The sequence below is a fragment of the Aotus nancymaae genome, unplaced genomic scaffold (genome assembly GCF_030222135.1).
Source record: "Aotus nancymaae isolate 86718 unplaced genomic scaffold, 86718_ANA_hifiasm-v0.15.2.pri h1tg000021l, whole genome shotgun sequence".
NCBI classification, from domain to species: domain Eukaryota; kingdom Metazoa; phylum Chordata; class Mammalia; order Primates; family Aotidae; genus Aotus; species Aotus nancymaae.
Window position 1 is genome coordinate 229,443 of NW_026988433.1, and position 23,430 is coordinate 252,872.

The 23,430-nt window shown below is 45.0% G+C and overlaps 1 protein-coding gene across 11 annotated transcripts; it reads right to left on the minus strand.

Moving 5' to 3' along the window:
* Positions 1-273: 273 nt before the first annotated feature.
* On the minus strand, positions 274-23,245 carry ZNF26 (zinc finger protein 26). Of its 11 annotated transcripts, none has more exons than XM_064379507.1 (6): positions 23,160-23,245; positions 18,808-18,949; positions 10,999-16,415; positions 6,358-6,484; positions 5,998-6,093; positions 274-3,062 (listed from the first exon to the last, which is right to left on the minus strand). In XM_064379507.1, exons 3-6 carry the CDS (start codon positions 11,251-11,253, stop codon positions 1,717-1,719), a joined length of 1,824 nt encoding a protein of 607 aa, XP_064235577.1. In that variant the 5' UTR covers positions 11,254-16,415; positions 18,808-18,949; positions 23,160-23,245; the 3' UTR covers positions 274-1,716. The 11 variants fall into 11 exon arrangements, with proteins under 11 accessions (XP_064235577.1, XP_064235578.1, XP_064235579.1 ...); XM_064379508.1 differs by lacking the exon at positions 23,160-23,245 and having other exon boundaries at positions 10,999-16,037; positions 16,218-16,415; positions 18,808-19,483; XM_064379509.1 differs by lacking the exon at positions 23,160-23,245 and having other exon boundaries at positions 6,793-11,151; positions 16,218-16,415; positions 18,808-19,480.
* Positions 23,246-23,430: the final 185 nt, after the last annotated feature.

The window sequence follows — 23,430 nt, forward strand, 5'->3', positions numbered from 1 at the left end:
AATCTCGTATCAGGGACTACAGTGTCCTAGGTGTACAGAGACAGCAACACTGTTTCACGTGATGGGCTAAAAGTTCCTATCTTCAAATATAAACAAGAATGTGATTTTCTTGTCTCAGGGAAAAAAAAAACACAAAACCTAAATAATATATCCCACTTTGCTAACTACACCCTACCAAGGCAAAAACTTACCAATTAAAGCCCTTAGGTTATAAGAAATAGAAAGTCATTCCCTTAAATTAAGCAAAAAAACAAAACAAAAACCCAAACAACAAAAAGTAAAAGACATTTTTATTGAGAAGTGAGGAAGCACACAGATAAGAGAAGCAGGTTCTAAAGGGATAGCATCCACAGTTATTCTTGTAATCAATTTGCCAGAATGAATGGATGGTCTCAACAGAATTCTGGGACAAGAATGAGTTCTGACATTTTCTGGTTCATGTGTGAATGAATTACAGACTCCAAATTCTGAAAAAGAGATTACCATTATCCAACGATGGGTGAAATGCTCACTTGTGGCTAGTGGAAAGGATACCTGAAAGACACCGCAGGAAGCACCCGAGAGGGGAGGTATTTCTCCAAAGAAAACAAGGGTGCTCAACTCAATCAATGGAGAACAGACACAGAACTGCCAGCATGTAATAAATGTTCATTACAGTGAGTTTTCTTAAGCAGCAGCTCTGTAATAAACCGCCAGTTCTGCTTATGAAAAAGAAATAAAGGCCGGGCGCGGTGGCTCAAGCCTGTAATCCCAGCACTTTGGGAGGCCGAGGCGGGTGGATCACGAGGTCAAGAGATCGAGACCATCCTGGTCAACGTGGTGAAACCCCGTCTCTACTAAAAATACAAAAAATTAGCTGGGCATGGTGGCGCGTGCCTGTAATCCCAGCTACTCAGGAGGCTGAGGCAGGAGAATTGCCTGAACCCAGGAGGCGGAGGTTGCGGTGAGCCGAGATTGCGCCATTGCGCTCCAGCCTGGGTAACGAGAGCGAGAACTCCGTCTCAAAAAAAAAAAAAAAAAAAAGAAAAAGAAATAGAAAGACAATTAGTATTTAATATGGAAAATACCGGGGGATGTTATTCCACAAACTGTCAAATATATAGAGAGATATAGAACAAGTTACATTAAAAAATAAAATACTAAAAATTTTAGAAATACTATTCAGTGTTAACTCAGGGAAGTCACATTAAATATCCCTTAACTTTAAGAATCTATTCCCTGTGGTTTTCCTGATCATTACTTTATTTACATATTAAAACAAACAAACAAAAAACCTTTAAACTCCACCATGAAGTCAACTGTTTATAACTGAGATTTTCTTTATTTTACAAAAACATAGCTTCAAATCTGGAATGTGACTTTCCACGGAACACGCTTTCCTTGGGAAAGTGCTTCCCTAATTTATTCATGTGGATAATTTGAAATCTGGATTTCTTAGCAAGAAAAGGATACTCTGGTATCCTTTCCCAGATACCAGATTACCTTCATAACAGGCTACAGCATTTCATACATTTACTGCTCCTCATTCCTTCAATCATTTTCATCTACAAAGATCTGTAACCCATTTCTGAAGGCTTTTACACTCATCCCAAATATGGCTGATCTCTCTCCTACGTGATTTTTGACATGAGTGTAGTTTTAGGGCCTCTATTATCTAAAGTCTCCTGAAATCAGCCTCTGTGACACAGTTGCTCACGTGTGCATCATTCTGACTTCTCATCTGTGAGTCTTCCGATGTATACGAAGCCCTGAGTTCCAACAGAAGGATTTCCCACACTCAGAGCATTTCCATGGTTTCTCTCCTGTGTGAACTCTCTGGTGTTCACTGAGAGATGACTTCTGAGTGAAGGCTTTTCCACATTCACTGCATTTGAAAGGTTTCTCTCCTGAATGAGTTTTCTGATGTATCTGCAGCGATGCCTTCCTAGGATAGGCTTTTTCACATTCATTACATTCGTAGGGCTTCTCGGTTGAATGAGTTCTCTGATGTATAATCAGCTGTGATTTTCCACAAAAGGCTCTCTCACACAAACTACATTCATAGGGCCTCTCTCCAGTGTGTGTTCTCCGATGTATAACAAGGTATGACTTGCTGCTGAACGCCTTCCCACATTCGCTGCACCCATAGGGCTTCTCTCCTGCATGAGCTCTCAGGTGCGCGGTGAGCTGCTCCTTCCTACCGAAGGCTTTCCCACATTCACTGCATTGGTAAGGGTTCTTTCCTGTGTGAACTCCCTGATGTACGACGAGCTGCATCTTCATACTGAAGGCTTTTCCACAATCGCTGCATTGATAGGGTTTCTCTCCTGTGTGCATTCGACTGTGAACAAGGAGATAGGACTTACTCCGAAAGGCTTTCCCACATTCATCGCATTTATGGGGTTTCACTCCTGTATGAGTTCTCTGGTGCACAACAAAGGGAGACTTCAAACTAAAGGCTTTCCCACATTCGCTACATTCATAGGGTTTCACTCCTGTATGGCTTCTCTGGTGTAAAATAAGCTGTGATCTCCAGCTGTAGGCTTTCCCACACTCACTGCAGCCATAGGGCTTCCCTCCCGTGTGAATTTCCTGATGGACGATGAGCTGTGACCTGAAGGAGAAGACCTTCTCACATTCGCTACATGAGTAGGGCTTTTCTCCTGTGTGAACTCTCTGATGAGCATTAAGGTTTGACTTGGCACTGAAGGCTCTTTCACATTTACTGCATTCATAAGGTCTCTCTCCTGTATGAATTCTGAGATGCACAATGAGCTGTGATTTACAACGAAAAGCTTTCCCACATTCACTACACACACAGTTTTTTTCTATGCTATGAGCTCTCTGATGCTTAAGAAAATATGGTTCTTCATAACCATGAAACTTATCAGGATTCTTTCTTAAACAACTTCTGCTTGAAGCTGAGTTTTCTGTCCAGCTTTTTCCATGTGTGTTATAGAATCTTTGTCTTGAAGAATCGTGGGTTTTGCTCAGATTAAGTCTTCCCAACACACTACAAGAATAGCTTCTTTCAAGACTTTCGAGCTCATCTTGGTTTTTCTGGTACCATTCTTCCCAGCCATCTAGAAAAAAACAAACAAAAGATAACTTTTTGAATCATCACATAAACCTGACATGGAATTAAAGAGCTTTAGGACTGCCATGTCATCAGTCTTTTTCTTTTCGCAGCAAGCACACGACACTGGTTCAAAAGAAATATCGGCCAAGCATGGGGGCAAGGGAACGGGATCAACCAAAACAGGCCTCCCCATGACAACTGGTGGCAGATTACCAGAAACCAAAATTGGCACTTGGATTAGCTGGGCGTGGTGGCGGGCACCTATAATCCCAGCTACTAGGAAGGCTGAGGCAGGAGAATCATCTGAACCGGGAGGCAGAGGTGGCAGTGAGCCCAGATCGCCCCACTGTACTCCAGCCTGGGTGATGGAGTGAGACACTGTCTCAAAAGAAATAACAACAATAATAATAAAGTTGGTACTTGGAAGTCAATTGCTGATTCTATCTGAACTTTATTATTGCAAGATTTTACCTAAGTAAAAAATGAATTCATACGATGCAAAGTAACTACAGCATGACATTTAGGTAGGGTGAGAATGAGACATTAAAGATGAAAACGAGGCCGGAGAGGTGGCTCATGCCTGTAATCCTAGCACTTTGGGAGGCCGAGGCAGGTGGATTGCCTGAGCTCAGGAGTTCAAGACCAGCCTGGGCAACATGGTGAAACCCCATCTCTACTAAAAATACAAAAAATTAGCTGGGCTTGGTGGCGTGCACCTGTAGTCCTAGCTACTCAGGAAGCTGAGGCAGGAGAATTGCTTGAATCCGGAAGGCAGGAGTTGCAATGAGCTGAGATCATGCCACTGTACTCATCCAGCCGGGCTGAGACTTTGTCTCAAAAACAAAAGAAAAGAAAAGAAAATTAACTCTCCAAACAGGGAATACCAAGTACAAAGTTCCTGAGGAGGAAGCCTGACTCGAAGGGTTTAAGAAATAGAAAAAGGCCAGGATAGCTAAAACCCACCGAGTGAATGGAATGAAAGCAGAAGCAAATTACGCAAAACCATGGGAAAAAGTTGTTGACATTTTTTGGACTTTTTTTTGTTTTTGAGACGGGGTCTTACTCTGTCACCCAGGCTGGAGTGCAGTGGCTCAATCTTGGCTTGCTGCAGCCTCAACCTCCTGGGTTCAAGTTAATCCTCCCATCTCAGATTCCTGAGAAACTGGGACTATAGGCACACGCCACCACGCCCAGCTAATTTTTGTATTTTTAGTAGAGATGGGGTTTCAGTTGTTGGCCAGGCTGGTCTCAAATTCCTGAGCTCAAGCGAGCTGCCCGCCTTGGCCTCCTACAGTGCTGGGATTACAGGCGTGAGCCCCTGTGCCCAGCCTAAAGGTTTTTAATTTCAGAAAATCTCAGTCTTCTGCATTTAAAAGATCAGTTGGCTATTCTGTAAAAAGTGAGTAGGAAATGGGCAGAGAAATACTTTAGAAAGCTCCTGTGGCAGTCCAGGATGAGACAATCATCTGAACTACACTTCTTGATATACTTTGGATATTTGTCCCCGCCCAAGTCTCAGGCTGAACTGTAATCTCCAACGCTAGAGGCGGGGCCTGGTGGGAGGTGTCTGGATCTGAGTCACAGGGGTAAGATCCCTCATGGCTTGGCGCAGTCTTCATGACAGTGAGTTCCTGTGAGATCTGGTCATTCACTAGTACGTGGCACATGCCCCCCGCCTCCCTCTCGCTCCTGCTTTCACGTGTGACGTGAGTTCCTGTGAGATCTGGTCATTCACTAGTACGCGGCACATGCCCCCCGCCTCCCTCTCACTCCTGCTTTCACGTGTGACATGAGTTCCTGTGAGATCTGGTCATTCACTAGTACGCGGCACATGCCCCCCGCCTCCCTCTCGCTCCTGCTTTCACGTGTGACGTGACTGCTCCCCTCTGCCTTCCACTATGACTGGAAGCTGCCTGAGGCCTCCCCAGAAGCAAATGCTGCTATACTTCCTGCACGCCACACACAACTGTGAGCCAATTAAACCTCTTTTCTCATACATTACCTAGTCTCAGGTATTTCTTTATAGCAATGCAAGAATGGCCTAACACATGTCTGGAGCTGAGGAAATTTGGAGCACATGGGAGCGAGAACTAAGAGGATGTGCTGAGGGACTGGATGTGGAGCAGAGAAGGGGTGGAACCCAGAGCCTGACCAACGAGGTGGCCCTGCTCCTCGGAGATGAACACACTAAGGAAGGAAGTTGGGGAAGAAAACGAAGGACTCCGGCCATTTCTGCTGAGGAAGAATGGTAATTTTAGAAGGAAATTCCCATTTCCGATACTGGAAGTGAAGTCTGGGAAAGGATGGGGGAGCTCTCCCCTCAGCGCGTAAAACCCAGGACTCAAGTGCCGAAGAGAGAGACGGACGCTGGGGGCAAGGCTTAACCCTTCAGAACGGAAGAGCCTTTCGACAGTTACGACACAGCAGAGGACAGCCAAACTGGGAAAAAGGGCCCCTCTGGACAACACGAGAGGGAAGCGTAAGGTGTGCAAAGTCACTCAAGGACACAGGAGACACCAGGGTTACTTAAGACGTGAGTAAAGTCCAGGGGATTTAACTGCGGAAGACTAAAGATGAAATGAAAGAAGGAAATAGAGGGCCGTGAGCCACACCAAGTGAGAGGAAGAAGAAATCCCCTGAAGGTCCCGATTCCCCAACGACACCCATGACCATGGGAAGGAGGGAAACTGACCCGAAGGCAAATCCTGAGCAGAGTTCAGGGAAGAGGGGACACGCCCCCCTCTCAACAATAAAGGGGAAGAAAAGCCACAATCTGTGAAGAGTGACGGTGATTTCCTCATCTGAGGAGCTCATGGCTTCATCCTGAGTCAGCTCCACTAGTTCAAGGACTTCCAGAAGCATTTCTGTAGACAACTCTGCAAGTGCCCACTCCTCAGGGACTCCCACGCCGCCCACCTTCCTCGTTCTCACTCACCCACCTGGACAGCTCTCCCTGGAAATTTTGGCATTTACTATCCACGGATCTTCTCCTTGTTCCAGCTTGAAGATTAAGTCAGGCTTGGCACCATGATACCCTGTTGGTGGGAAATCACAAAGGTTGTGGACCAGGGTCAGGGGCAGGACCGCGGAAGCAAGAGCTGCAGAGCCAAACTGCTCGTCTCACTTGGGGAAAGACCGCAACCGGAAAGTGAGGGCCAAACAGGGACTAAGAAAATTGAACCTCTGAAGTTCAAGTTCACAGTCATTAAGCACTTCGGAGGTCCCAGAGCAGGTCGACAACAAGAAGGGACGGTAATTTATTACTCGCTATCTGAGTTAAGCAGAGAAGCAGTACTCACCCACCGAGATCAGGTTATGATAGTTTTCCAGTGTCACCTCTCTGTACAGGTACTTCTGCGTAGAATCCAGTAGCTGCCACTCATCCCAGGTGAACTCCATAGATATATCCTTGAACGACAACAATCCCTGAAATAATACACACCCTATTCAATTAGACGCAATTACATTAGGTGACATGGGAAAGATGCAGAGGAGCTGGGAAAGGATAAATGTTCCTCCACAGACCGTCTCCCGTGCCTGGTCCGGCATTTACTTTGTGAGAGGATTAAAAACCAGTCAAGGCGCTTCTATCTGCCAGGACTCTTTTGGGTCCTGAAGACTTCAGGATGAATAAAATCTAGTTCTGTGTTCGAGAAGCTTTCTATCATGTAGACGGAAATGAACATTTATACATGCAAATAAAATAAGGTCCTGAGTCCTTCGTAAAAACATACCCAGGGTACACTGTGCACAGAAATGAAGACAAACAGTCAAGTAGTCTTAGAAGATTCGGCATGTGTTCCTCAAGAAGTTGGGGTGCAAACGGCAATTCGGGAGGTATTTGGAACGGGGTTCAATTGAGAACAACAGGGGGATAAACAAGAGTTCCCCCTTCTACTTGCAGGAGTCTGAAGGCAATTGGTCTGGGGCTTCCATCTCCTGCTCCACCTGACATGGCTTCCACTTCCAGGGTAATCCAGTCTGAGATGGCTCTAGTCATCACATCAGCATTCTAAGGAACAGCAAAGAGTGGGGGCTGGGAGGGAACAGCAGGGACATTCAGAAACGTAGCCTGTTTCTGTATATGCCCAACTCAAAAACTGGCAAATCTATTATGAAAGAAAGAAAAAAAAATAGATTGGGACATAATTTGCAGTCCCTGTACCAAGAGGAAGCATCACACAGAACACATGGTAGAACCTGGTCAATTCAAGTAGCTGCAAAGATTTCAGAAACAGAGAAGACTGCTGTCTTTGTCTTCTGTTTTTAAAACAGAATCCAGAAATTGGGTAATTTATAAAGAAAGATGTTCATTTAGCTCAAGGTTCTGGAGTGCTGGATCGGCTGAGGGCCTCCCTGCCGTGTCATAACTTGGTGGAAGGCGTTAGTTACATGATGAGAGGCAGGGAGCACGCCAGCTCAGGTCTGTCTTCCTACCCTTATAAAGCCACTGATCTCATCATACAGGCCCTGCCCTGATGACTTTATCTAATCCGAAATACCTCCCAGAGGTCCCACCTCCAAATACCACCAACAAATAAATTTGGGAATTACATTTCCAACACACGAAATGTGGAAGATACACTCAAACCACAGCGACGACTACAATGGGTGAACAAGTAAGAGCTAGACTACGAAATAAACCTGGAATGATTTTCCTGGTTTATAGAAGAATTGCCAGTGTAGGTTTACATAAATAAGAGAAATAATAGGGCAATGTTTGAAGAAATATGGCCTGAAAATTTTCCTGGAGTGAAGACAAATATGGGAGTTCACATGAGAAAAACGTACCAACTGAAATGCAAGACAAGTTAACAAAAAATAAAAGGCCCAAATTTAAGCAGATAGTAATGAAGCTTCTGAAAATAAAGTATAAAGAGAACACCAGGTCACTAAAAGGAAAAACAAGGCTTCCTGAAAGTGGAGGAGAAATACAGTACTGAGAAAAAATAATGCTGATTCCGAAACCTTACACCAGCCAGACTAAAAGGCAAGAATAGGAAGAATAAGAGACATTTTCAAATATACACGCACCTGGAGAATTTATATTCCTCGAGTGTGATAGCTCATGCCTGTAATCCCAGCACTTTGGGAAGCTGCGGTGGGAGGATCACTTGAGGCCAGGAGTTTGAGACCAGCCTGGTTACATAGTTAGACCACATCTCTACAAATAACAGGATTTGTGGGCATGGTGGTGCATGCCTGTAGTCCCAGCCACTCAGGAGGCTGAGGTGGAAGGATTGTTTGAGCACACAAGTTTGAGGCTGCAGTTAGCCATGATTGTGCCACTGCACTTTACACTGGGCAACAGAACCGGACTCTGTCTCTAAAAAAAACTGAACAATTGTTTTAAATTTTAAAAATTACATCCTACAGGAACGACCTTAAGACACAGATCTAGTGGGAAGCTGGACAAACGGCGAGCACTGAAATCAGCAGAACATGAACCTAAATACTGCCCCACACACAGCTGAGCTGAAGCTGTAGTCAGCTACGGTTTGAGCGTGTATGTGATGCAAACAGATGAGAAGCATAGAAAATGAAGGTATAAAGAAACATCTTCCATTTGGGAAAAGAGAAAATGCAACTGTTTAGACGTTGGTTTAAAGGGGAAAGCTCAGTGTGCCTGTGAACAACCTACCAGCAGTCAAGCACTAAACACGCAGGGAGGGAGTGGGGAAGAAGGTAAGAATGACTTCTGGGACAGTAGAAGAAAGACAGACTGAGAAAGCACATACTCAATTCAACAAATCCAAGGCAAAGCACAGGATAGCATGGAAACTGCACAACACACAACATGACAGCAGCAGTAATTCAACATGCTGTGATCATTCATTACAGCTCGTAAGCAAAAAAAACACAAGCAGAGATGTGTACATTAGATAAACACAGCAGTATGTCGTTAGAAGAAACACACTGAAAACATAACTAAGACAGTGTGAGACTCATGAGATACACCAAAGAAAAAATACAAATTAGGAAATAAAGAAATGAAAAAACATATCAGGTAAATGCTAAATGAATGAAAGTTGATACAGAATTAGCACAAAAGAATTGCATTTTTATAACAGTTTAGCTCAAGGGACTGAAACTAAAGGCATTTCTTATGTATCCCAAGCAGCATGAGGGTCTCACCACAGCCAAAGACTCCTCCTGCCCAGGCCCCTCCGTGCAGCTTGCTGCTCCTCCTGGCTCAGCAGCACTCAGCTGTACGCAGAGTAACCGCCACTATGCTTCTATGCTAGATGGTTTTTCCACAATATCTAATTTCACAAATCAAAACACCTACAACACTGTAGGATTTATGCCCATTAAGGAGGTTGAGATGGAGACTAAATGTGATTTGAAAGTAGGAACAGAGAGAATGGAGAGATTTAAACGTGATTACCAGTATCCTCTTCTGAGACCCATTTAAACTACATTACAGAAATACAGTATGCACAAACAGACCTCTAAAAGAAAAGGGAACTACATAAATAGAAGCCAATATGATATTTTGATAAATTTTTAATAAACAGAAGCCAAAAATCTGGTAACTGACTTCCCTGAGCAGAAACTCTCCCAGAGGTAAGCTGACGCACAGCAAACCATCCCTCCCACAGAAGCCCCAATAGCTTTGGGAGCAGTCATCCTGCAAGACAAGAATGAGGTGTGAACTGAAAACAGCTAAAAGCAGCATACGAATTAGGCTCCCAGGTCCCACCCACCTAGGGTCTCCGGGGAGGGTGATACTCAGCCAACACACCACTACTTAACACGCCAGTGGTGCTAGGTACTCTCAACAAAATCCAGGCTATGCGTGGTGGCTTAGCCTGTAGTCCCAGCACTTTGCGAGGCCAAGGTGGCAGATCACCTGAGGTCAGGAGTTAGAGACCAGCCTGGCCAACATGGTGAAACCCCGTCTCTGCTAAAAATACAAAAATTAGCCTGGCATGCTAGTGCATGCCTATAACCCCAGCTACCTGGGAGGCTGAGGCCAGAGAATCACTTGAACCCAGGAGGCAGAGGTTGCGGTGAGCCAAGATCGCGCCATTGCACTCCAGCCTGGGTAACAAGAGCGAAACTCCGTCTCAAAAAATAAAATAAAATAAAATAAAAATCCAAGCAGGTAAAAGGGATAAGGGACAGAGTGATGAGACAGAGGGAGGCACAGGCACTGTTTCACACACACAGGGTGATCAGGGCAGCTCTCTGACGAGGTGATATCTAGGCAGAAACCACAGTGCTGTGAGAAGCCACTGGAAGGGCTCTGACTCACAGTTCGACAAGATCATCCTGACTGCCGTGGAAGAGGGAGGGGGCTATGGAAGAGATACAGGGAGACCAGCTAGGAGACAACTGCGTTAGTCCAGTGGCTTGGGCCAAAGTGACAGCGATGGGGACGATAAGCAGTGGCTAGATTCTCAGCATCCATGAGGACAGAGCCAGAACGACGTGACGGAGACATGGCATGGCATGCTGAGAGAGAACGGGGCCAGGAGGACACCGAGCGACCTGGCCGAGCACACTGAAGCACTTCTCCTTCACGGAGGTGGAGACGCCCGGGGATGAGAAATGCAGGAAACAAGAGGGTGGGTGACTGTCCAAGGAGTGACTGAAGATGGCGGAGATCCAACTAGAAAAGAGCCCACAGAAGTGAGTCACTGAAGGAGCAAAGTGACCTCGTTAAGAACACGTGGGAAGAAAGGGAAGCGGGTATCCATCCTCTCAAACAGGAGGGGCTCCGGGAAAAGGGGACTGTATAAGCACCCCATACACAAGCTGGATGACTGCAAGAGCCCAGCGGCCAACACTAATTCTGGGAAGTTTTCAGGAGGGACTGACGTGCTTAAGAATTTAAGTAAACAAGGATCCATAACTGCTTTCCTCTGAACAATTCGAAGGCAGAGACTACAGGGGGACTTTAAAGGCAGCTGGGGAGTGAGGGCTCAGCAGCTCACCTCAGGCAGGGCACTGTGTCCCTGGGGCCAGGGAACACCCGCAAGATTCCTGAACTTGAGACTTGAGCCCGTTAGCAGGCTCCTCCTCAGCAGCACTACCTGCAAGGAGGGAGACCCCAGGGCAAGAGGCGGCGAGTGGACTTCTGGGTGAGTCTGCAGGCGGTGAGAGAAAGAATCACATACATCATGGAACTGCGAGCAAAACCCTGTCAGAGGCTCTAACCAAGTCCCACGATCCCCACAGATGCCCGTCATAACACTGGGTACTGACCATCACACCACAGGAGCCTCTGTGTCCTTCCCTCTAATCACTGATCTTCCCATCCCAACCCAGAAGGAGCCCCCACCGGAGGGCAACAAGGAAATGAAGTGGGAATAAAGACAGGCCTCCTCCCTCTCCCCTGGAGCCTGGAGCGCGGACTGAACTTTCCCAAACGAAAGTTAACTGAGAGTTAACAACAAACAAGGCCGGGACCAGAGCATCGTGGGGTCTCCTTGCGGTGAGCACAAGGGAAGAAAGAGCTGACAGTGCAAGCCTGAGGCTGTGGTGGAGAAAAATGAAGCCACAACTTGTACCCTAAGTTCAGGCCATTCATCAAGCTGGTTACTTTAAAATGGAGGGAGAAGAAACATGAAACAAGTCACGCCAATGTGCCGTATGAGAAGCTGGAGATGGACACCAGAGAGGGAAACGCAGCCCAAGGCGGCTGCTCTGGGGACACGGGATGGAAGAGGAGAGGTGCAGGGCACACAGCAGGTGACCACGAGGCTTGCTGTCTATTTTATTTAAAGCCTTTTACTATTTCTCTAAGCTTGATAAGAATAAAAATAGGCCGGGCAAGGTGGTTCATGCCTGTAATCCTGGCACTTTGAGAGGCCGAGGCGGGTGGGTCACCTGCAGTCAGGAGTTCAAGACCAGCCTGGCCAACATGGCAAAACCCCATCCTACTAAAAATACAAAAATTAGCCAGGTATGGAAGCACACACCTGGAGTACCTACTACTCGAGAGGCTGAGGCAGGAGAATCGCTTGGACCCTGGAGGTGGAGGTTGCAGTAACTGAGATCGTGCCACTGCACTCCAGCCTGGGCAACAGAGCAAGAAAGACTCCATCTCAAAATAAATAAATAAATAAATAAATAAATAAATAAATAAAATAAAATAAAATACAAAATGACTGTTAAAATTTTGAATTGACTTGGCATGATCAAAAGAAAATTTTGTGAGCAGGAAGCAGTCCAAAACTCTTAAGAGATTTGAAATTTCACAAGAGATGATGATAAACAGTTGTACTGTAATGGGACATACATGCGGCAAAAAAATCACACCATACAAAGTTGCATAAAGAACCACAGGCCTTATGGAAAAAATGGGGTAAATACAAAATACCAGCAACAAACAAAAAGGAAACCTAGAACCTGATAAAAAACAGTAGCAGTTTCACACATGCTAAATGGTTAACAAACATATAAACACTACAATAAACATGCCACTTTACCTTGAAAATGACCTAAGTTATTACACAGTGGTGGAAAGAGACAGAAATCAGACAGAACGCTCACACTGTTCCTTAAAATAGCAATAGTGTGGAAACAAATTCATGTTGTCAAAGCAAACAAAATAGCAGAACTGACTGTATTTACAACTTTGCTTCAATCAATTGGAAAACTTAGACAAAATGGAAATTTTTCTATGAAAATAAAAGTAACCAAAAATTAGCCCAGCGAGAATTAGGAAAACCAGGCCACGGCATGGTGGCTCTTGCCTGTAATCCCAGTACTTTGGGAAGCAGAAATGGGTGGATCACTTGAGTCCAGGACTTCAAGACGAGCCTGGGCAACATGGTGAAAACCCATCTCTATAAAAAAATATAAAAATTAGCCGGGCATGGTGGCACACACCTGTAGTCCCAGCTACTCGAGAGGCTCATGTGGGAGGACTGCTTGAGCCTGGGATGCAGAAGTTGCAATGAGCAGAGATCACGCTGCTGTACTCCAGCCCGGATGACAGAGTGAGACCCCATCTCAAAAAAAAAAAAAAAAAAAAAATAGGAAAAATAGACGAGCTGATGATCATTTAAAAAACTGAAAAGGCATGCTCTTCCCAAAAAGGCAACAGTCCCACACTATTAAAAGTTCTAACACCATCCAAGGAACAGAAAATTCGCAGTGTATCTCATCTGATGCCAAGCCGGACGATGAATCGTACAAAGTTGCACAACGCTACAGACAAAATAAGCACAGCACGAACTGTAGCCTAACCGCATTTATGATTAACATTGATTAAAATACTTAAAAATGTTAGTAAAGTAAAACTAATTCTGTGCACATATACATAGCGTGTCTATGTACATACATACATAGCAAACCAGACCAAGAGTTCATCCAATGAATTAAAGGACAGTCCACATTTTTCAAAACCAAAAAGCAATAAGATAAGTCACATTAGCACATTAGTGGAGAATACCCAATCATCTCAACAGACACAACAAAAGGAACATGATAAAACTCAACACTCTTGGCCGGGTGCAGTCGCTCATGCCTGTAATCCCAGCACTTTGGGAGACCAAGGCGGGCGGATCATCTGAGGCCAGGAGATCGAGACCAGTCTGACCAACATGGTGAAACCCCATCTCTACTAAATAAAAAGAAATTAGCCGGGCATGGTGGCAGGAGGCTGAGGCAGGAGAATCGCTTGAACCCAGGAGGTGGAGGCTGCAGTGAGCTGAGATCATACCACTGCACTCCAGCCTGGGCAACAAGAGCAAGACTCCCCCTCAAAAAAAAAAAAAATTCAACACTTTCAAAAATCAGAATTTAAAGCAAACTAAAAGTAAAAGGAATTTCCTTGACACTATAAAGTGTTTCTTCCCTAAACCTATAGAAAATATCATACTTTGTGTGAACCATTAAAACCATTCCCTTTAAAAACACAAGACAAGGACGCTGAAATCAATTCCACTAGCCAGCCCTGTCCTAGAGGACCTGCCAAAGTAGGACCAAAGTGCCAGTAATAAGCACTCAATGAGGAGGAAAAACTATTGTCATTATTTGTAAATATCTGGTTGTCTAATTATAAAACTAAGAGAACCAGCGGAGATAAAACGAGGACTGGTGGAGATCCGCCATCTCGTCTTGCAGCTGCCTGAGACCAGACACAGCATCTGTTCCACTGACTCTGGAACTGTGTAAACAGCTCTCACCTGACTGACAAAGAGCTGCCTGATTTATGAATTGCGGCAGTTCCAAGGTGAACAAATGACATCTTGTTTGGAAGCCTGCTGCTCTGATTAAAGAAGAGTCAAGAAAATCTTTCTGAGTTATTTATAGCTTAGAGCAACTGGGTAAAGTATGTTTTTGCGAGCGAAATTTACCTTTCTCTCTACCTGATTTCTCCAAAATTTGGAAACTATCCGTGCGTATTCTGATTTTATGGCAACAGTTATTTGCATAAGTTCAGTAAAAATCTGTTTCCTTTTGTAAAAGGATACAACTGGAGAGACTGGTTATTTTATCAAGGCTTCAAATAGAATGGCATATTTTCAGATATAACCAGACTGTTTTGAGAAATTTAGGTTGGCTTTATAGAACTGATAAAAAGCCCCTTGAAAAGACTGGCCTGGTACCTTGTCCACCTTATAGGCTCCTGACCTGTGGTAAGTAAAGAATGTCACTTTCTAGAAGGCTCAGGAACTTTAAGTATTTCTGGATATCAAATAAGATAGGAACTCACACAAGCATTACAAGCACAGTCAAGTGGCAAATCCTTGGCTTAGCTTTTGGACTTCTAAGCTTTTACAATATCAAATCCAGGCCTGGCCTGCTGGCTCATGCCCGTAATCCCAGCACTTTGGGAGGCCGAGGCGGGAAGATCACCTGAGGTCTGGAGTTTGAGATCAGCCTGGTCAACATGGTCAAACCCCATCCCTACTAAAAATACAAAAAATTATCTGGGTAACACATGCTTGTAATCCCAGCTACTCAGGAGGCTGAGGCAGGAGAATTGCTTGAACCCATGAGGCGGAGGTTGTAGTGAGCCAAGATCACACCATTGCACTCCAGCCTGGACCAAAGAGTGAGACTCAGTCTCTAAATAAATAAATAAATAAATAAAATAAAAGGTCAAATCCAAAATTCCTTTAAAAAGTTCCAGCAAGGCTGCGCATGGTGGCTCACACCTATAATTCCAACACTTTGGGAGGCCAAGGCCGCCAGATCACGAGGTCAGGAATTCCAGACCAGACTGACCAACATGGTGAAACCCCATCTCTACTAAAAATAAAAAAATTAGCCAGGTGTTGTGGTGCACACCTGTAATCCCAGCTACTCAAGACGCTGAGGCAAGAGAATCGCTTGAACTTGGGAGGCAGAGGTTACAGTGAGCTGAGATCAGGCCACTGCACGCCAGGCTGGGCAACAGAGCGAGAGTACATCTCAAAAAAGAAAAAAAAAGGTTCAGCGAAGTCAGCTTAAAAGGAGCTTCCATGGCTGGTCACTATACTTGCTATACTTTATGCAAATAACCAGGCCAAGTATAATGAGATCAAAATTTATTTTGCAAATAAATTGGTCCTACTATGATTTATTCTTGGTAGAAGCAGGGAAACTAGAGAGAGAAAAACTTAGATTCTAACCCTGACAATTGTTCTGAGTTTTTATTATTTGCCTACAACTTGAGCTAATTCTGAATTATTTCCTGGCTACAAGAAGTCCCTAAAGAGGAACCAGGTTTTCCTTTGCTTCAGGATAGATACTTTTAGTCGGCCCCTTAACGAAATGAATTCTTTGTTGTTGTTCAGGCACGATCAAACGTTGTCTCTCGATTGTAATCCTTGAGTGTATTATATTTTTACTATTCAAGTAATTAATATTATGTACCTGTCATTGTGTTACTTCTGAGAAAACCAAAGTCAGAGTACTCGGAAGACTAGACACGATTCAACAGCCCGTGAAGCTCCTTCATGTGGAATCCTACTGGGCCTGATCTGTCTTCCGTCGCCAGTGCACTGCTGCTAAAGCGATGCAAAGTCAAGCATCCTCCCTGAAGTTTCAGAGGAGGGGGCATAAGATATAAAAGCTGGATTGGGAGGTGAAGTGTGAAGGCCAAAGCAAGGTCATCCTGGAAGCTAATCTGCCACGTGGGCTTCTGATTAACCCGTCTGGGAGGGCCTCTAAGATTTCCAGTTTATCTGTTGTTCCCGGTGTAAGAGCAGGTACTTACCACAAATCCTGCTCTTAGGTCAAACGACCTTGACGTTACAGTACTTCAATTGTCCTACACATCCCTTCTGAACCACCCTCCCCACGGTATGTGAGCCCTGGGCCCGGGGGAATGGCGCAGGGATCCACCATCTTGTCCTGCCGCCGCCCAAGACACAGGCATGGCTTCTGCTGGTAAGTCCCTATTAAATGTTTCTTTCTAAGGAAACAAAACAAAACAAAACAAAACAAAAAACCATGAGAACCAGGAAGGAAAGTCAACAGGGTAGCAGTTTTAAACAAATCAATGAGGAATAGCATTTTGTTACATTAGCAATAACCAACTAGAAAATATAATAAGAAAATGCCTGTATGATCATAATAACAAATCTAGAAAGTACTTAGGAATAAAAAGCTTTAAAATGCAGAAAAAACTAACAAAAAATATACATGATAAAATATATAAGTACAGAAGAGATTGAAGCAATACATCATGTTTATGATGAGTAGAATTATATGGTGAAGATATTAATTTTCCACAATTTATAAATTTGATAAATTCTCAATCAAAATACCAAAAAAATTTTTCATTTCATTTTACCTAATAATTATAACTCTCATTAACGTAAAATAAAATCATACGCTTGAACTACCACTGCTACAACTAGAAAATTTTACAAACTCTTATCTTTTTTTTTTTTTTTTTTTTTTTTTTTGAGACGGAGTTTCGCTCGTTACCTAGGTTGGAGTGCAATGGCGCGATCTCGGCTCACCGCAACCTCCGCCTCCTGGGTTCAGGCAATTCTCCTGCCTCAGCCTCCTGAGTAGCTGGGATTACAGGCACGCGCCACCATGCCCAGCTAGTTTTTTTTTTTTTTTTTTTGTATTAGTAGAGACGGGGTTTCACCATGTTGACCAGGATGGTCTCGATCTCTTGACCTCGTGATCCACCCGCCTCGGCCTCCCAAAGTGCTGGGATTACAGGCTTGAGCCACCGCGCCCGGCCACAAACTCTTATCTTTTTAAAAAGCAGAGACCTGTGGAAGCAAGGAGGACTAAATAAACCAAAATTGCAGAGAGAAAAGAGCTCCTCTCCGGTAAGTTGAAATGGCTGGCTATTACTTCCCTGGGCCATTTGCTCAGCTCGAGAACAGTGAAGGAAGGGCTCAGCCCAGACGGAGGACTATTCTAAGGGAAAGAGAAAGCAGTGAAGGTTCTGATGAGCCCCCGTGGACAGTGAGTTTTCCCCATGGGGCATCTGTTGAGCGCTGGTCAGTGCAGGAAGCTGCGGGCTGGGCTGGAATGGCGGAATGAGTCTCCCACAGCCTTAAGGTGCTCCAGACACAAAGTACCAGCAGAGAGGAGCCTGCAATAAATACATCGTCCAGAAACCCAAAGCCCCAGGTGATGGAGTCTAACTAAAGCAGCAACCCAGCCCCCAAACAGCTCAATTCCTGTTTAGATTGAGGTGACCAGCCATTCCCCCTACTGCATGACAGAGAAAGGGAAAATATCCTCTGATATAAAACAACAGTAAGGCTAGGCGCCATGGCTCACGCCTGTAATCCCAGCACTTTGAGAGGCCGAGGTGGATGGATCACCTGAGGTCAGGAGTTCGAGACCAGCCTGACCAATAGGGTGAAATCCCGTCTCTACTAAAAATACAAAAATTAGCCGAGCGTGGTGGCAGGCGCCTGTAATCCCAGCTTCTCAGGAGGCTGAGACAGGACAATCACTTGAACCCAGGAGGCAGAGGTTGCAGTGAGCCGAGATCACGCCGCTGCACTCCAGTCTGGGCGACAGAGCAAGACTCCATCAAAAAAAAAAAACCACACACACACACACAACAGTAAACTTCAGTATCTGTGTTTATTCCTTTTAAAACAATGTCAGCAAAAAATTAAAAACTTTGAGACATGAGGCAAGAAAATATGACTGACAAAAGGAATAAGCAGATAATTGATACAGATGCACTGATGATCCAGATGTTAGCAAACAAGTAATATTACAAATATCATAATACATAACTATATAAATGTTTAAAATACAGAGAAGTTGTATAAAGGGAATAAAAGAAGAACTGAAAGTTAATTAAAAAAAAAAAAAAGGAGACATTTAGAAATAAACAATTGATACCTGAAACGAGCATCGCCAGGAGAATGGCCAATACAATTTGCCAGTATTGGCCGCTCTCCTTGGTAATGCCAAGACAAAGATGTAGAGCCGACCGTCCTTCTCATGGGGCTGCTACTGTCCAGTGAGTACACGGTGAGGGCAATGCTGCAAAAGCCTACACAACACACCTGCCTCAAGTACCGTGGTACGATTTTTTGAACAATGGAAAACCTCTTTTCCATGAAAATAAAAAAGGATGTAGGGTAAATGTAACTCTCCATTCCCGGCACTGGGAATATGAAGGCATTTCACCACTTTTGAAAACTGAGAGTTTCAATTTAAATGTATGTGTACAGTGACGCTGTGACAATGTCACTCCTAAGTATATGCCCAGTGGTTCTCATGGGTGGGAGGGAGATTTTGCCCCCTAGGGGACCTCTGACAGTGTCTGGAGCCGTTTGCGGCTGTCACGGCGGGGCAGTGCTACAGGTACCTACATGGATAAAGCCAGGAGTGCTGCTCATCATCGCACAGTGCCCGGGACGTCCCTCCACAACGAAGAATTAGTCAGTCCAAAATGTCAACAGTGCTGAGGCTGAAAAATCCTGGTATATGCCTAACAGAAATGACAGCTGATGTCTGCCAAAAGAAACGTACAAAAATGTTCATAGTAGGGTTATCCAAAATAGCCAGTAACTGAAAACCACCTAAAAAAACCACATGTCGATTACAACAGATAAATTTTGAAATGCTCATACAACAGAATATCATACAACTTCACAAAAATAAGCCAACACAAACATTTTAAGGATACAAACATCTGCATTAAAAATGTATGCGGAAAGACCTAGAAGAACATATATTGAACTGATTACCTCCAAGGAGAAAGAGGGGATTGGGATGGGTGGGTGGTTCTAAGAGACTGAATTGTGTTCTAAGAGAATGTAGGAAAATAACAAATGTATCATCAAAAATTAATAATAGTTGCAGTTCTACATGTAAAGAGCTTAGAAGTAGCCACTCTGTCCTAACAACAAGTAAAAAGCTTAACAAACTGAAAAATCAACAAGTCCTCTTAGATCTGAAAGAGAAGTGAAGGTACAGGGCAAACCACAGTCCCCAAAATTAGAGACAGGCAGATACACAGTACTCGCCAGAGCACAAACCTCCGTGAGACAGCGTCAGGATAGACATACGTGAACTGCAATTGATAAATTGCTAGGTGCTACGTGTGTACATGTCTGAGGTTAAAAAGTCCAGGGGGACCCAGTCATGGTGGAAGCGGCGGCGATGAGGTCCCAAGCTTTTCTGAGATTTACTTTCAGGAGCTCAACCAGGTTCCCGGAGCCTAATATACGGGGGTTTTGTCAGAGCCTAACTAACCTGAGGGAAGAAAGATATACCAAATCCACCCCCGCCCATCCGTACGGTACCATCTAAGGGATGGGGTGGGGGTGGCCTGGGAAACACTTGTGAGGGTCAGACTCCAGGAGAAAAGCTCACAAAAAAGACAGACCTACTCGTAGGCCTACAGAATGCTCACCCTGTCCTGACATCTTACCACCGCGTCAGCAAAGTCCTAGTAAAAGTAATTCTTTTTACTCCATACATCATGTTCAGTTACCAATGAAAAGGAACAAGGCAAAAAAGCACAGACAGGGCACGCATCAGAACCAGACATGATAGGGGTGTCGGGGTATCAGACAAAACTTAAAACCACCGGGCGCTAGTGAATCGAGTAGACAGCATGCAAGAGTAGATGGGCAGGCCGCGCACAGTGGCTCATGCCTGTAATCCCAACACTCTGGGAGGCTGAGGTGGGCAGATCACAAAAAAAATCCATCACAATAGAATTCTGTACGCTGCAAAATTATCCTTCAAAAGTAAAGAAAGACTTTCTCAAACAAAAACTAAGAGAATTTGCTGCTATTGCAAGTAAACCTGCCTTGGCCAGGCAGAATAGGAAAATACAGGTCAGAATCACAGATACACATTTTTTTTTAGACAGGGTCTCGCTCTGTCGCCCAGGCTGGAGTACAGTGGCACGATCTTGGCTCACTGCGACCTCTGCCTCCCAGGTTCAAGCGATTCTCATACCTCAGCCTCCCAGGTAGCTAGGACTACAGGCGTGCACCACCACCCCTGGCTAATTTTTGTATATGTAGTAGAGACGCGTTTTGCCATGTTGGCCAGGCTGGTCTTTTCCCGACCTCAAGTGATCCATGCGCCTCAACCTCCCAAAGTCCTGGGATTACAGGCATGACCCACCATGTCAGGCCACAGATATACATTTACAAAATTGAGAACATCAAAGAAAGAATAAGTGAAAGTAAGATCAAAACTTTTTTCTTATCTTTTTTTCTTGAGACGGTCTCGTTCTGTTGCCCAAGCTGGAGCACACTGGCACAGCAGCCTCAAACTCCTGGGCTCAAGTGATCCTCCCACCTCAGCCTCCCAAGTAGCTGGGGCTACAGGTGCACACTAGCATACCTAGCTTTTTTTGTTGTTGTTTTTTTTGTAGAGGCAAGGTCTCTATGTTGCCCAGGCTGGTCTCAAACTCATGGCTTCGGGTGAGCCTCCTGCCCTCAGTCTCCCAAAGTGCTGGGATTAAAGGCATCACCCACCATGCCCAGATATTTTTCTTATTCCTAGTTGACCTAGTCTGTTCAAAATAATAATAGTGGCTGGGCGTGGTGGCTCACCCCTGTAATCTCAGCACTTTGGGAGGCCAAGGCAGGCAGATTACCTGAGGTCAGGAGTTTGAGACCAGCTGGCCAACATAGTGAAACTCCGTCTCTACTAAAAATACAAAAATTAGCCAGGCGTGGTGGCACGCACCTATAGTCCCAGCTACTCAGGAGGCTGAGGCAGGAGGATCGCTTGAACCCAAGAGGTGGAGGTTGTAGTCAGCTGAGATCACACCACTGCACTCCAGCCTGGGCAACAGACCAAGACTCCATCTCAAAAAAAAAAAAAAAAAAAAAGGCAATAGTAACAATGTATTCAATTATGTACGGTATGTATTCTTACATATAAGTGAAACGAATATCAGCAATATTATTAGGAATATACTCCTCCTGAAGGGAGGAAGAAATATTATTTAATTATTAAAAATTACTACCTGTGAAGCAGAAGTGTTATTGGAAACTGGGCTTGGATTAACTGTAAATGTATAATGCAACCTCCAGGTCAATCACAAAAAACAACACCAACAACAAAAATAACTCATATGCTAGCAAAGGAGAGAAAAATGGAATCATATGAAATGCTCAATTAAAACCACAGAAGGGCTGGGCACAGTGGCCCATGTCTGCAATCCCAGGACTTTGGAAGGCCCAAGTGGGAGGGTTACTTCAGCCCAGAAGTTCAAGAGCAGCCTGGGCAACAAGGTAAGACCCTGTCTCAACAAAAAATTTAAAAATTAAGCCAGGCACGGTGGCTCACGCCTGTAATCCCAGCACTTTGGGAGGCCGAGGCGGGTGGATCACGAGGTCAAGAGATCGAGACCATCCTGGTCAACATGGTGAAACCCCGTCTCTACTAAAAATACAAAAAATCAGCTGGGCATGGTGGCGCGTGCCTGTAATCCCAGCTACTCAGGAGGCTGAGGCAGGAGAATTGCCTGAACCCAGGAGGCGGAGGTTGCGGTGAGCCGAGATCGCGCCATTGCACTCCAGCCTGGGTAACAAGAGCGAAACTCTGTCTCAAAAAAAAAAAAAAATTAGCTTAGTGTGGTGGCATGCACCTGTAAGTCCCAGTTACTTGGGAGGCTGAAGTGGGAGGATCACTTGAGCCCAGGAGGTCAAGGCTGCAGTGAGCCATGATTGCACCACTGCACTCCAGCCTGGGCAACGAACTGAGACTCTATCTTCAAAAAAAAAAAAAAAAAAAAAGGAAATGAATGGAGAAAGATATACCTTATAAATTAGGAATAAAGATCTTCCTCAACTCGTGGCTCACACCTGTAATCTCCTGAAACTAAGTAACTATACCAGGGTTGCGGGATACAAAGTTAATATACAAAGGTCAATCCCTTTCCTGTACACAGGTGTAAGTTGAATTTGAAATAAAAAACACAATACCATTTACAGTAGCACCCACGAAAATGAAATACTCAGGTATAAGTCTAATAAAATATCTGATGATACTAAATAAAATCTATATGAGAAAAACTACCAAACACTGCTGAATGAAAAATAAGAACTAGATAGCGAGATACGACATGTTCACAGACAGGAAGACTCAATAGTCAAGACTTCAGCTCTTCCCAGCTTGATCTACAGATTCAATGCAATATCAATTAGAATCCCAGCAAATTATTCTGTAGATGTTGATGAAGTGATTATAAAGTTTAGACAGACAAAAGACTCCGATTAGCTAACAGGATACTGAAGCAGAAGGATAAAGTTGGGGGAATTAACCTGACTTCAAGGCTTATAGGCTGGGCATGGTGGCTCATGCTTGTAATCCCAACAATGCTTTGGGAGGCCAAGGAGGGAGAAGTGCTTGAGGCCAAGAGATGGGGACCAGTCAGGGCAACATAGTGAGACCCTGTCTGTAAAAAAAAAAATTTTTAATTAGCCAGATGTAGTGGCACGTGCCTGTAATCCCAGCTACTCAGGAGGTTGAGGAGAACGTTATGTAGAAAGCACGAAATGATGGCGGCTCGTCAGACTTCAGGGCCCGCAGCTGGCAGTGAAGTGCAGCGTACCTGCCCGTCCCAGAACACCACGGGGAGGACCGCAGCTCGGGCGAGGGGGTGAGTTCAGTTCCCGGAGGAACCCTGAAGAAATTAACGTGGCCACCCTTAGCGTCCAGCCGCCTTTAAACACGGAACGTCTCCACTTACCCACCACGAAGCTATCCGGAAACTGGTGGCCATCCCCACGCCCACGTCCGTGCGCTGCCGGAGGCCTCGAGGGGTGCGGGCCCCGGGCCCCCGACGCCTGAGCGTCCCGGGGCTGGGTCGCTCGCAGGGACGCCGGCCCCTCGGCTCTCGCCCAGCACGGACCGCGCGTGGCGCGACAGCCTCCCGGTCTGGGTGCAGGAGTCGCGCCGACGGAGCTGTGCCGCGGCGCGGCCCTGATTCAGAGGAGCTCCGTCCACGGCCCCGATCGACG

Bases quoted from the DNA above. Each gene is read 5' to 3' on its own strand.
- ZNF26 (XM_064379507.1), bottom strand. From the start codon at position 11,253: ATGACGGGCATCTGTGGGGATCGTGGGACTTGGTTAGAGCCTCTGACA. The intron at 6,485-10,998 runs GTGAGCTGCTGA...GTATTATTTCAG, and splicing joins GACACAGTGCCCTGCCTGAG to GGATTGTTGTCGTTCAAGGA. The intron at 6,094-6,357 runs GTGAGTACTGCT...TCCCACCAACAG, and splicing joins TCATAACCTGATCTCGGTGG to GGTATCATGGTGCCAAGCCT.